Source organism: Diadema antillarum, unplaced genomic scaffold (assembly GCF_040938485.1).
Source record: "Diadema antillarum isolate AM-2024a unplaced genomic scaffold, OU_Dant_1.0 scf00000180, whole genome shotgun sequence".
Classification (NCBI taxonomy): Eukaryota; Metazoa; Echinodermata; class Echinoidea; order Diadematoida; family Diadematidae; genus Diadema; species Diadema antillarum.
In genome coordinates this window covers 3,083,282-3,097,138 of record NW_027271069.1, presented here as the reverse complement: position 1 = coordinate 3,097,138, position 13,857 = coordinate 3,083,282, and the positions used below count along the sequence as shown (strand labels likewise).

The 13,857-nt window shown below is 36.9% G+C and overlaps 1 protein-coding gene across 1 annotated transcript in view; it reads left to right on the top strand.

The window, feature by feature from the left end:
- The window catches only part of LOC139723033 (uncharacterized), a 138,350-nt gene extending 133,094 nt beyond the window's left edge, over window positions 1-5,256 (top strand). Inside the window, exons 120-125 of the mRNA XM_071634309.1 lie at window positions 967-1,073; window positions 1,601-1,835; window positions 2,585-2,701; window positions 3,277-3,396; window positions 4,522-4,649; window positions 5,239-5,256. Coding sequence (XP_071490410.1) covers window positions 967-1,073; window positions 1,601-1,835; window positions 2,585-2,701; window positions 3,277-3,396; window positions 4,522-4,649; window positions 5,239-5,256 — 725 coding nt within the window. The remainder of the gene's footprint in view (window positions 1-966; window positions 1,074-1,600; window positions 1,836-2,584; window positions 2,702-3,276; window positions 3,397-4,521; window positions 4,650-5,238) is intronic.
- The last annotated feature ends 8,601 nt before the right edge of the window (window positions 5,257-13,857 follow it).

The following is a 13,857-nucleotide window of genomic DNA, read 5'->3' as shown; positions in this document are numbered from 1 at the left end:
AGGTCAAAGATCAAGTGAAAGTGCTGAACTTACTTTTTTCTCCATATCTCGGAAGTGGCTCAAGTTATCTTGAAACTTAGCACATGCTGAATTTATGTATGTTCTGCCTGACAGTGCTTCTCTTATAAATCAAAGGCCAGATGAAAATGATAACAATTTAACGTTCAATACAGAAATTGCGCTTTTTCTCCATACCTTGAAAATTACTCAGTGCATAAACTTATGAAATGGTCAAAGTCAAGTTAAAGTTCTTAAATCCCCAAATACATGCTCTCCTATTCATCCAATTAAACATAGGTCAAGGAAGGTAAACATTCAATACATTTGTGACAAACATGTCATTTTGATATTTTGCCAATTTTGTGAAAATGTAATCACACATTGTCCACATGTACTATAGACCTATTAGGAGAATCATGCCATATTATGCTATGTATGCAGTGAAACCTAGTTCAAGCATTACAGAGTACAATATACATTTGTGTATCTATCTCCGTATGGTGTGTAGCTCTCTCATTTTTGAGAATTTTCCTGCTGCAGTGATTTGTATCATGGGAAACTCTCTTTCATTTATTGTGTGACATGTTTGTTCTGATTTGGTTTTTTCTCCTTGCATAAGAGAGGTGAAATGGATTAGCTATTTCTTTCTATATGACCTGGTTTTCTATTCCTCTATTATGCTATTATCTTAAAAGGGCTGGTTCATCATTTAATCTAATTGATTTTTAGACAAACGGTCCATCTCACTTCCTAATGCAGTGAATTCATCAGTCTTTATTTTGAAGCATTAGCTAGAAGCATAATAGCTATAGTGATACACTTTCTTATCTCTATAAATGTAGGTACTCTAACCTCTTTGTGGATATAATTGAATGGACTACATGTTGGTGAGATTCCTTTCTTCATGTGCAACATATCAATATTGTTCTCTCATTCTCTGAACTTTGATACTTGCGTTCTTTTCAGGTCTTACCAAGATTGAAGGCCATTTGAAACTGTCACGTATCAGAGATCAGGTCGGACCGTTCAGCTCAGGCAATGTGACCGGCAGCACCTCCAACTTGGCTGACGATGTAAGTACTGCATCAAGAAATATCATCTGACATATCTATATGATGGTCCCGTTAACCCTGTTATTTACTTTTTTCCCCTTTAATGGCTTCTCTCAAGTTCTACAGTGATTCTAAAATCAATGGGCATGTTACATTTATATCAACATACATCATGTAACCGTCATAGCAAGCAATGACCAAATAAAGTAGATCGAAATTTTCTCTCTTGCAAAATGAATATTACTCTCAGAATGTCACCGAAATGAGATATGCATTGCAATATTTTGTTTGTGCTGCTAATTGTAATTACCCTTAAGTTGCATAGAATGGACAGTGATTGAAGTGTGCATACATGTATATACATTTGTACCTGAGTGTACTGCAGCCAGTAGTCCTAAGCAACTTGTTATTGCAAGATTCCTCTCTGCTGCAGAGAGAAAGAGAACTTACTTAGTGGCAAGCCTTGTCCTCAATTGCTGTGTGCAACACCCATTTGATGTTGTAGTTCAATTGTTTCCCTTTTTCTTGTTTCATTAAACTTACTACAGCTCGAGACCCTGTTCAGACAGAGTGGTATTGGCTCCAACTTTGCAGGCCTCGTGATCACAGCAGCCGCCGTGGACCCCGACTCTGACCTCAACGCAGACTTCACTATCACCCTCTACTTCCGTAGCTCTGCCGGAGTCTCCGAATCCGATGTGGAGAATGCCTTTGATGCAGCACTCCTCAATAACACATTTGATGTCAACAATGAAATGCCATCAGCCAATGATTTCTACACTGGTAAATATTTCACTCTAAGGCATTTTTATTTCCTTCTGAATTACCTTATGTACTACATGTAGGCAAGTATTGTCATTACAGTTGCATAATCATTGACTTTTAAAATCATATGACAGCTAAACATCTACATGCATATCAGGATGTGGAAATAAATAAAGTGAAATGAAATGAAATGCATACATTTCTTAGGAAAAGTAATGAACTTGATCAAATTGTTCTGATTAATTCATAGTCTTGTTGGTTTCATGATGTCAATTATAAATTTGAAAGTGTTAATTTGTGTTCTTTTTAGTCATGCACAGATAATGCATTATCTTATGGTTGGATTGAAAGAAGAAATTTTTGCCATCTTCTGCCCCTTTGTAATACTGATGTTGTAGTACTTATAGATCATTTGCTTGTATCAAATATATTTTTCACCTTTGTACATTGTAGCCCAAGTTTTGGTGCTACATCCCTGAGAGTGCATATTTCAAATGCCACAAGGAACTTAGGAAGTTGGCACATGGGGTAATGAAGGCACAGAGGGGAACCGTGTTACAGCAAGAACCTAACAATAATGACATATGAGGCTTTTCACTATTGTACATGTCAGGGCACATTAACATAAACAAAAACAAAAAGCAAAATCATCCGTATCATTAGACAGCTAATATCTGACCTATCTCTAACTACATTGTAGGTTCCATTGAATAGAAAAAGTCTTCAGTGAAATTTTGACACCCTCAAATTGTTCTTTTCCTTTTCAGGTACTGGACCCTGTTCACCCTCCCCCTGCATGAACTCCGGGGTGTGTTCTGCCATTGATAGGATCTCCTTCGAATGTGCCTGCCCCTCCACGTATATGGGAACACTCTGTGATGCTGGTAAGGAGAATGTGTCTGCTGAGAGCTTAAGTGACGTTAATGTCATAGAAAAAGTTTCCTCAGTAAGAAGTACATCCTGTGCCCCATTTAATAAAAAGATGATATGATTATAGCAACTCCAGCTAGAGTGGCAAATGTCATGGTAATGACAAGAATCTACCTTTCTGATTGGCTGTTGCTACTGGAAGTTGGTATTCTATCCTATTCCATCTTTTTATCAAAAGGGACCCTGCTGAGTCAATATCATCATGCTACCAAAGGGTGAATGCTAAAGGTGATACAAAATTTCAATACCAACTTGAATCCATCACCTTCTCAAAATAAAGTACATTGTACTAAATTGAGACTTTGACCATTGCACTTTCAGGGCAAATAAAGCTTTCTTTCTTCAAATTGTGAAGACTGACAATATTCTGGTAATGCACGTTCTGTCTTTTCACTCTTTGCCTAGATGTGGATGAATGCAAGGACAATTCTTTCCCTGCAAACTAGGATATTTGTACTGTGTTTGATGACATTCTAGTCAAGCTCTTCATTTCAATCTCATTCTGTTCATCTTCTCACTCTTTGCTTAGATGTGAATGAATGTGACAACAATCCATGTGGTGCAAACCAAGATTGTGTCAACTCTGTTGGTGGTTTCCGCTGCGATTGTGCGATGGGATTCGCCGATGTGAACAGCGTCTGCGTCAGAGGTAAGAAGGAAATGCAGTTGTTACAGTGTCTTAAAAACTATGCTGTATTTTCACAGTATACAATTTACAGTGCGTATCAAAAAAAAGGTAATCCAACTTTGGAGGGCTACTATGTTATAATTGTCGGCTATGGAGAGTGCAATGTTGATTGAGAGGAAAGGGGAACTCTTCCTCTTTCCATTGATACCTATTTATGTTGACAAATGTCATGCGTGGTTGAGCACATGAACTTTAAAGACAACAATGACAAATTGCACTGTTTCCAAGTTTGCATGTTACTGTGAAGGAACAGTGCATATCTCACTGCGTGGATGAGATCTGTCAATGGAGGTGGTCAAATCATCAGGACAGCCTGCATGACTGCAGGTTCGTGTTTAGGGTTTCTTCTAACCATTTATGGTTCATAGCCTTCAACATGGCCATGTTGTTGAAAACTTGGTCCTTCCCATAAAGGCTAAACCATTATCCATTTTTCTCTCTTCACATTTTAAGACATGGTTTGTCGCTGCGAGCAATGTGTTGAATATGAACAGAGAAAATGGATTGTGTGGGTTGGCCTCTGTGGGAGTGACTTTAGTTATCCAACAGGTGGCCATCTTAAAGGTTATGAACCATAAAAGGTGAGGAAAAAACCCTAAACACAAACCCTAAACACAAATCTGCATTCGTACAGGCTGGCCTCTTTGGCCACTTTCATTGACAGATCTCATCCATGCAGTGAGACATGCATTGTTCCTTCACAATAACACGCAAACTTGGAAAAAGTGCAATTTGTCATTGTTGTCTTTAAAGTTCATGTGCTCAGTCATGCATGACATTTATCAACATAAATAGGTATCAATGGAAAGAGGAAGAGTTCCCCTTTCCTCACAATTAACAGTGTGTTCTCAATAGCTGATAATTATGAAATAGTAGCCCTCCAAAGTTGGATTACCTTTTTTTTGATACGCACTGTATATGTAAGTGTGAGTTGCATATGTGACAATGCATCCTATTCAAGTTATGCATTGCCCTGTTGAATGACATGCTTGTTTGTCAAAAGGTTTTGAATTATCTTGCACGTACCGCCAAGTGATGAACCCAAATCATGGACACTGGATTTGTTTGCATGTTTCCCTTGCACAGTTGCTCAGCAGCTAGGAGGTACGTTTGACATCGAGATGATCAATGGCGAACCAGCCGTCTTCAGCTCAGAGCTCAACGATAGGACCTCTGCCGGTTTCACCCAAGTTGAATCAGATGTCACATCTGCTGTAAATATCTCTTTTTCTTTCGGCAAAAACTTGGGATTATTAATTTTTGACAACATTTACTCTGCGTTGAACTCATTACTGTATAGGGTTACCCTTTAGTTCTTTGCTGCATTAGAATTCCAATTTATCCTTAATGTCACAGGACATCCGTGCTGTTAATAACTTGTATCTTGTGTGCAGTTCAGATTTCTAGAGGTGCCAATGCCTAGTTTGTTTGATTGTGGGCTGTGAGATGTGAACACTTATGAACATCACCCTTGAAACTTCTCAGCCATTATCTCGCTAGTACAATTTGTGCATGAACCAGTCAATCTTTTTAGTTCTGGTAGTTTACACGTGGAGACATCAAATTAATGCTGGATAACATTAATGTTCTCTGATTTTAAATACTTTTTCATCTTGAAAGTCCTTGATTTGCTCTTAAAAACGCTGCTAGCAAAAGGTTTTTAATTGGAATACTACAGTTTTAGTTTAGTCCTAGTGTGAGCACTTTGTGCCATTTGACTTACAAAATATGTGTCGTAATCTAGATTATTTTCTATGTCAGTGAAAGTAGAGGTAAAATTTTAAATTGGCAATCTTGTTTCAGGAGAGATTAGCAGAATAATGTATGATGCATTCATGTATGCTCCAACTAATTAAAGTGTGGTCCCTTGCTCCACCTTCTCTTTTCTTCCGTGTAGCTGGATGCAATCTACGAGTCCACCCCAGGCTACTTGGGCTCCGAGATCGTCTCGCTGTCCAGCGGAAGTATCAAGGTGGAGTACGTCCTCCTCTTCGAGTCCGAGGTGGATTCAAACTCGGTGTCGACCATGTTGAACAGCAGCATCACAGGGGATGGGGAGATCAGTGACTCGGCCATCTTTGTCAAGACCTCCACTGTCACCACTATTCAGGGTAAGGCTCTTAACCCTTCCAATGCCAGGTACTTTAAAGGCATCATTTATCATTTGCAGATGAAATGAAAACGCAGCTTTAGTGCTTCAAAATACTTCTAAAATGTGAGTCAGGGATAGAAACAATCAATGTAAAAGTATGAATCAGTATAATCAATATTAAGTATTGCTAAATATGCTAAATGAGAACAATATTTATAATATAATTGTTTATAGCCAAAACCCTGTACCGTTATGGTTTATAGAGAAAACAAGTAATATCTCCTTATATTTTAGGCTTAATTGCGAAATTTGTACATTTCAGGATGTTTTACGTACAACTGATCTACACATATGCATCAAGTGTGATATCTCGAGCATTTCTTAAATCACTGCTCCCAATGGTAAACAGCACCTTAAAACAGCATGCACAGTGCTATGGGATTTTCTGTGCCAATTTGTACTCAAAGCACACATAGGGTTAAAACTGTCTCGCTGTCGAACACATGTCCATACGATAGAACATAGAGGCATGAGAAGAGCTAAAAGCTGTAGTACGAATCCCAGGAGAATGAGCAGGAGCATGTCATTGTACCAGTTTCATCATAATGGTGTTTGTGAAAATTATGGCTCAAGGTCCGAATTATTTTATAACCTCTGTCAGTCAGGACCAGCTGTTTTGAAATAATGAAAGAATATACATGAGGAACTGCCTGCTTTAATTTCTGTTTTACAATGCCATGTTAGATATAAAAGCATTTTGTTTGTATGTTATGTAAGTTGAGTTTCATTATGTCAATTCATCTAGTACAAATTAGTAATGTTTGTTTGGGTTTTTTTTTCTCCTTGGTTGAGCTTGACCAAGGGTGTGCATGTACTTAAGATATAAGGTTAAATGCAGAGATGAAATGCAGGGAAAAGGTGGCTTTTCTGCATTGTGTCGCCACCAAAACTGTATCAGACATCTCCTTTCCAAGATGATAGAGTTTGCTGCAAAAGAAACAAATGGCAACATCAATGTGTGCGCTCACTGAATTTTTTTCTTCCATGAAATGTACAGAAATCTGCTACGAGGGCTACTGCCAGAATGAAGGCGTGTGTGCAGTGACGTCTGGGCTCCAGAGAGTGTGCTTGTAAGTATTCCACTGACTTCCCTATGGCACATGGTTGCACCAGAAATGGCTTGCACTCAGTCAAATCTCTTTGTAAAGCTGTGTATTGGTAATCCTCAACCACAACCAACACGCATCATCATGTCTGGTGTAAAGCTCACTTTCTTTCCAACGATTGAAGTATTGCCTAGGGCTTCAAACAATGCTGATGCTGATGTGAACAGCTGAAATGAACTGACTCTCCACAAAGGAGTCAGCCTTTAATAACATCATAACCATGACAGCTACAAGTGCACTAGTATCTGTTTTCTTTTGGACGTATAGGCTCCAAGTGTTTGAAATCTTTCTGATTCTGACAAGCTACACAGCTCAAACTTTTGGTCATTACTGAGAGCTAGAACCCCTGCATTATTTTGTAGAGTCTAATGAAGTCTCTTCCCATCTGATTCTCATATGAGCTTAGAGTAATATACATTTGTGTAGTATTTGATAAAATGGAGTGAAGATATCAAAGGCTATGTAGAGCCGTACAAATTTCTCTCATAATTCTCATAACAAAGATCATCTTTAAAAAAATTATATTGCATTTACAAAGTCACTGAGTATAAGTGTGTGGTTTCATCTCAAGGTCCTTTGACATACTGTATATTCCTGTATGTTTCTGCAGCTGTGAAGCTAACTATGAGGGTGACCAGTGCGAAGTGAACCTCAACAGCATCCCAGCCTACATCATCGTGCTGGTGGTGGCATCCGTGCTCCTCGTCATCATCGTCCTGGTACTGCTCGTCCTCTGCTTCTTCGTCATGCGATCGAATGACAACAAGGGCGGCAACTTCATCTACAGCGTGGAGGAGGGCCACGAGAACTTCGTGCTCGGCGTGGCCAGGGATGACATGGTGCACATGCGGGGCGCAGCCACGGGGATGGGTCCAGGCCACGATCACCGCGGCCCCTCGGACCGGCGGGTGTCGCATCGCCGGGAGCGTCTGTTGTCTGAGGAGAGGGAGAGGCTAGACAGGGGGCAAAGCTATCCCTCTCCCCCTCGCCAGGCCTCTCAGAGACCCAAAAGGCCAAAGGGTCAGCAGTTCTTTCACAACTCACCCCCACACTACGAGACTGGCAGGGAAGCAAGGGAGGAGCCCATCCGCCGTTCCCACATGGAGGCACCACACCGGGTAAGTTACCCTATTCTCAGTTACCATCCGTTGCATAATCTCATTTATTATAGTACCTGAAACATTCACACTTTGGCAATATGCAAGAAAGAAAAATATCTGTTTGCTTTCATAGTATTTTGTCTCAATGAATTGTTCTATATTATGTTTCTTTTTGCCGTCCCGTTGCATTATTTGAAACCATGACAGCAGTTGGAAGACAGAGAAAAGTAAACAAATTGTCATCATCAGTTGGTATCTTCATTGTAGCAGTGTTGAATGCATGAGGAAAATTGCAAAGTTGGTGTTTTGATTACATTTTGATCATCTTTCCTTGGCAAAACTGTGCATATTACAGTGATTTACCATGTTGAGCAAAGTCTTTGATGCACCATGCCATGCTGTTGATGGTTTGCACATTGTAAAGTGGTCTGTCCAACTGTCCCTTTGCTGACTATAGAGTGGGGATTACATGACTGGTGATCAGATCTATAGAGGAAGACCAGACATGGTGCCAAGTGGCATGGTAAGTTTGTGTCTGTCACACTGTGAACTCACTCCATCATGTGCGCTGTCTGGTATTTGAACACAAATTGTAATGATGGCTAGACTGTATCAATAACAGATGTGATTATGGACTCAATATTTGCTGTTTTAAAAAAAACATTTCTGTGTATGATATTATGTGTGCTTTACTTTTGTGCTTGTTTGTACAGTCTTAATCCTTCAACGTGGTATTGTACATTGTATTGCTTCTAATCATTGTCCAACAGCTCCATAATTTTGTACACTGACTCTTCCATAATATCATACATATGTATTTCCTTCATTTTCAGCTAAACTGTTTAACATGTCAGTCATAACATTCTAGCCTTTCGGATTTTAGTTTCTGTAGCAATGCTTCTCTTTATGTGTTCATCAGACTTTAACCAGTGTTTGTGTTTTGTGTTTGTCTGCATTCTGTATGTCATCTAACAAACAGCCTGACATTACAGAAGAGGGTAATGCAGAGACAAATGTCCATGATCAAACCATACCTGCTTCTGCTGTGGATGCTGTGGATGCATCGGTTTGGATAATGAAATGCACTCGATAGTCAGAGCAACACCTTGTTTGCATGAAGTGTGATGTAGCGTAGTGCATGTGTGTGTTATGGTACATGTTTCATATTTGAGCAGTTTGTAAGATGTTAAAATTGAAGTAACTGCCACACAGCTTTAATGGACATTTGTGGTAACCATAGAAAAACCAACACTGTTGAATTTCAAAAGATAATTGTGATTATTGTGATTTCAACCTGCACTCTTTGTCTTTAGTAGTTCACACAAACAAATCTTTTTATTATGCAACTATTTATTTATTTCTTTATTTTTTTTTTGCTAGTGTTTGTAACATTCATCAGCTTTGAAGGGATGGTACAGTATTGGTGGAGATGAGAATTGGGCTTTTAACTTTTTGCGAGATACCAAGAAAACACTTATGAAGTAGTACAGAGCATGCCATTTTAAGAGGAATTCAAAGTTTATTTGATGAAAATCGGGTTTGGAATGACTGAAACATCCAAAAACAAAGTAAAACAAAGAGATCGTAATAAAGTGTGGGTCCCACACTTATTAGAATCGCTCTATTTTGGATATTTCTGCCATTTCAAAACCAATTTTCATCAAATAAACATTGAATTCCTCCTGGAATTACATGCTCTTTCATATTTCATAAGAGGTTTCTCATTATCTCACCAAAAAATGCAAGGAACCTGAAATTAGGTCTCAACCAAAACTATACGATCCCTTTAACATGTTTCTGGTGGAAAGGGAAATGGGAGTTAACCTTTTTCTTAGCTTTGACTGATTTCATCGCAATGATTTACAGAATTTTTGCAATGGACAGAGACCCGCCTAGTTTGATAGCTCCCTTACCCATCACTTTGTAGTTCAGCTTCGTGTTGGATGATTCTGATGATATTGATAGAGTATCGTGAGGTTGCTTTTATGTGACATAGCTGTCTGATGTGCTTACGTGTGTGTATGTTACTTCTTGTTCTCATCATCATGTAGACTGCTCCTGTGACATTTGATAATCCAACTAACCAACAAAACCAACAGCAGCAGCAGCCATACATTGCCACTGGAGATGAAGCTGTCATGGTAAATAAAGAAGAAAATAAGACATCAAATTAAACAATGAATGAAACAGAACATACTACTTGTACATAATGTGAAATCTCACATCCATACTTGGTCATTGTGATCATGGTGAAGTGTTTCTTATCGATAAACCCATACCCAAAACCCATACCCATTACCCAATCACATCATCTTTTGCATAGGAAAGGCATCAAACCCTGCCACCTTTGCTACACCTTTATCATTTGTGCACGTTTGCCTCACACTTCATCATTTCTAATTAAGCAAAAATTTTTCAGTATTTCTAATCTTTCACCAAACAGATTTGTATTCATGAGGAACTTGTCCAAACTGTCATCCAAATCGTTTGTAATGCGAGATGCCATAATTTCTACATTGGTCAGAGTAAAATCTGCTTCAATAATGAACTAACTGGAGAATATAAGGTGCCAATAAAACAGTGGATATTATTTTTTTTTTTTTCTGAATAGCAATGAGTGATTATCAAATCAAAATCAACCCAGTACCATTTTACTAAATACAATGTTTGTAATGGAAGGTACACTGTGTACATGTATTATGCTGAAGCTAAAAGCTGCAGTCATGTCGGGAAGCATGCTTTGTATCATTTTATTTTAGTGACCATGTGCTGATGCAGTAGCCTTCTGCTTTTGTGTGTAAAACTTAACAAGGCATCGCTTTTGAGTAAAGCAATGTGTTTATTAACTGTGTTACATAAGCTCTCTGTTTGATGTAGGCCAAATGATCTAACAGCAGCTCAGGTTTGTCTTATCTGTAATTTGTTTGCCTGTCACATAGAAAATTACAAACCTGTCTTAATGTTGTTTTTCTCTGTCTTGTACAGCTCTATGGGCGCTCAAATGTGGAGAACTTGGACGCCCATTACTTCTAGGGGCTGTAAGGTGAGTGCAGATCTATCTTTCACAACAGAGATCATAAATAATGACATTAGATGCATGACTGAAATCTAAAACACTGTCAGGATGAGAAACCTTCACAAAACAGTACTATACTCCTAAGTTGTTTTTGTTCTGCTCATGTAATCATGCCCTTTAAGAGAAGGAAATCTGAACCTGTCGTTTAGTTGTGATATGAACAGCTCACATTTCCCCTGTAGTCTAATCAATATTTCATCAGACGAAGAATGGACCAAAGTGTATGACACATTAAATAGTGTTGTCAGGATGTGACTTAATGGTAATAAAGCATGCTGTTGTAAGGTATCAACTAGCCATGTTCTTTAATATTGTGTCTATTTTAGGTTACAGGCAACTGAGAACTGCTTCGACTGAGATTCATGTGTTTATACATAGTGTATCAATTTGTAGTTTAGGCAGTGAGGCATGTATTCCTTTTAATAACAACCTTTGCTGTTTACATTGTGCATACATTGTACATGTGTATTTCTTCTTTTTTTTTTTGTACGTGGTGTATCAATTTAGTTAGGCAGTGAGGCATGTATTCCTTTTGATAACAACCTTTGCTATTTACATTTTGCATATTTTTTTTTTTTTTTTGTAGTTTATCTTATACTTTCTTTATTTGTTCTTTCTGATTTTTGTCCCCTTGTGTGTTTAGGAATAGAACTACAAGAAATTTCCATCAATCCAGTCTGGTGGAGAGCAAAAGGCCTGTTCATTTTTGTTGAAATGTGCTATTCATCAACTGTGAAACAAAGTATCTTTTAACTATTATATTATATTTTTTAGTTGTAGCTTGAATTAATGTAACTCCATATCAAGTATTATTGTTGAGTATGCTTTATCTTTGCCAGTTTTAACCTTGAACCGTCTCAATGAAAAAAAAGAATTGCTGTCAAAGCTGTGTAAAGAAATATATCGTGAGGCTTTGGGTTGTTTTAGAAAATTTTTACCCTTTTTAGGAGAACTGAGCTTACTTCAATGCCATTACTATATGAGCGTCTGTTTATGTGCCAGCTGACAATTTGGATGCTATGTTTCTTGCAAAGTTATACCTTATTTTAAATATATTTCAACCTTTAAAAAACAACAACTCACTGCCACTCTGATGCAAAAATGTTTGAACATGTTCACTCCCATGCTTATTTCCACACAAAATGTACTCATATCAAATTTGTTTCTTGACCAACATACACAAATATACAAGCAAGTGTAAAACACTTTAAAGTTTCTCATCATCTGAAAATGGGAGTTATATTTGTTGTCAATTTGGCAAGTGTGAATGGGTTTTTTTTTTTTAATTGGTAAGGAGCAAATATCTAGTGTTGAGAATTCATGAAAGCTGGCATTAGTCATTCAAAGACATTACTTGATTTCTATGTACTGATATGCATTCTTAAGCATTTACTTACTTTTCTTTTTTTAAATATCAGATGTTTGGGACTAAGACACCAGTTTGGTTTTGGATTTGTCCTGTCTCAACCGTGCCTTACTAGTGTTTAATCCTGTGTGCTCATTGTGGTATATAAGTAGTCTTGCTTAGGTTCTCTAGATGCAATCACGAACAACTCTTACCTTTCAGCTAAATGTTGATTTTGAGCATTGTGCAGTGTTTTGTCATTGCCGCTGTTCAGCTGATTGTGAGGGCTACTGAAATGTCAGTGACACTTCACAGTATTGAGAAATATTAAAGTGCTTTCTGTCTATTGAAATGAATTGTTGCAGTAAAGCTACCTCATTTTTATGTGGTAATGAAGCATTAATACTTGTATAAATTATGAACTTTTGTATATTCAAAGCATATCTCTTCATAAATATGTTTGTACGTGTATGTCATAACCTTTTATATTTTTAACATCAATGTTTGTGGGTATTCTTATGATATGTGTATTTTTTTATTATTATTGTTCAAAAAAATTCTGATTAAAGAAAATGACTGATAAAACAAATGTGCATTTGTGTGTCCAGCCCAAAGAATATTGCTTTTTAGCAAGTTGTTCATAGTCATACATTAATAAAGATAAAGTTATTTTAAATGAACTCATATTGGTATAGCTGTGCATGCCTCTGTTTGTGTGTATTGTTTCTGTGCAATTTCCACTGACTGATATGACGTGATGCATAGTGGCAGATAATTGGAGTGTTCTACAACACATATATCATACATATATAAATATATATCATATACACTGTATAATATATATAAATTTTAATTGTGTATTATGTGCATAACAATAACTTACATTGTATTTCACAATATTCACAGCAGTGGCTAAAAACTGTATATCAAATATTCATAACATGCAAATGAAAAGAAGTAACAAAACATACAGAAATTTGAATGATTATTTGCAAATGTTTGTAAATAGATACACATAAATGTGAAATGTGTATACACACATATTTACATCAATTTTGTTTCCCCAGACCATGTAATACCATACCATATTTTTGTGAAAAAAAAGAAACATAATCGTATAGTTTGTCAAATGTCCTTGGCATAAAAAAAAAAAAAAAAAAAAAAATATATATATATATATACTTGTATATAAATATATAAATATATATATATATATATATATATATATATATATATACATATATATATATATATACATATATATATATATATATATATATATATATATATATATATATATATATATATATATATATATATATATATAATACACGCACACACACACACACCTGATATACCTATATGCATTATATTATATATGTATTATATACTCTGCAAAAAGGAAAGTAAACACTTTTGTCGAGTTCATAGTCTACGTTGAATACTTGGTAAATATCAATGGATTTTAAACCATAATAATTTAATGCAAATGTGGAGAACTTGGATGCCCATTACTTCTAAGGGCTGCAAGGTAAGTGCAGACATATCTTGAGAACAGAGATAATAGATTATGACATCGGATGCATGATTTGTGTTAGTTCAAGCCATGATGGAACTAATCTACATCTTTAAAACCTGCAACG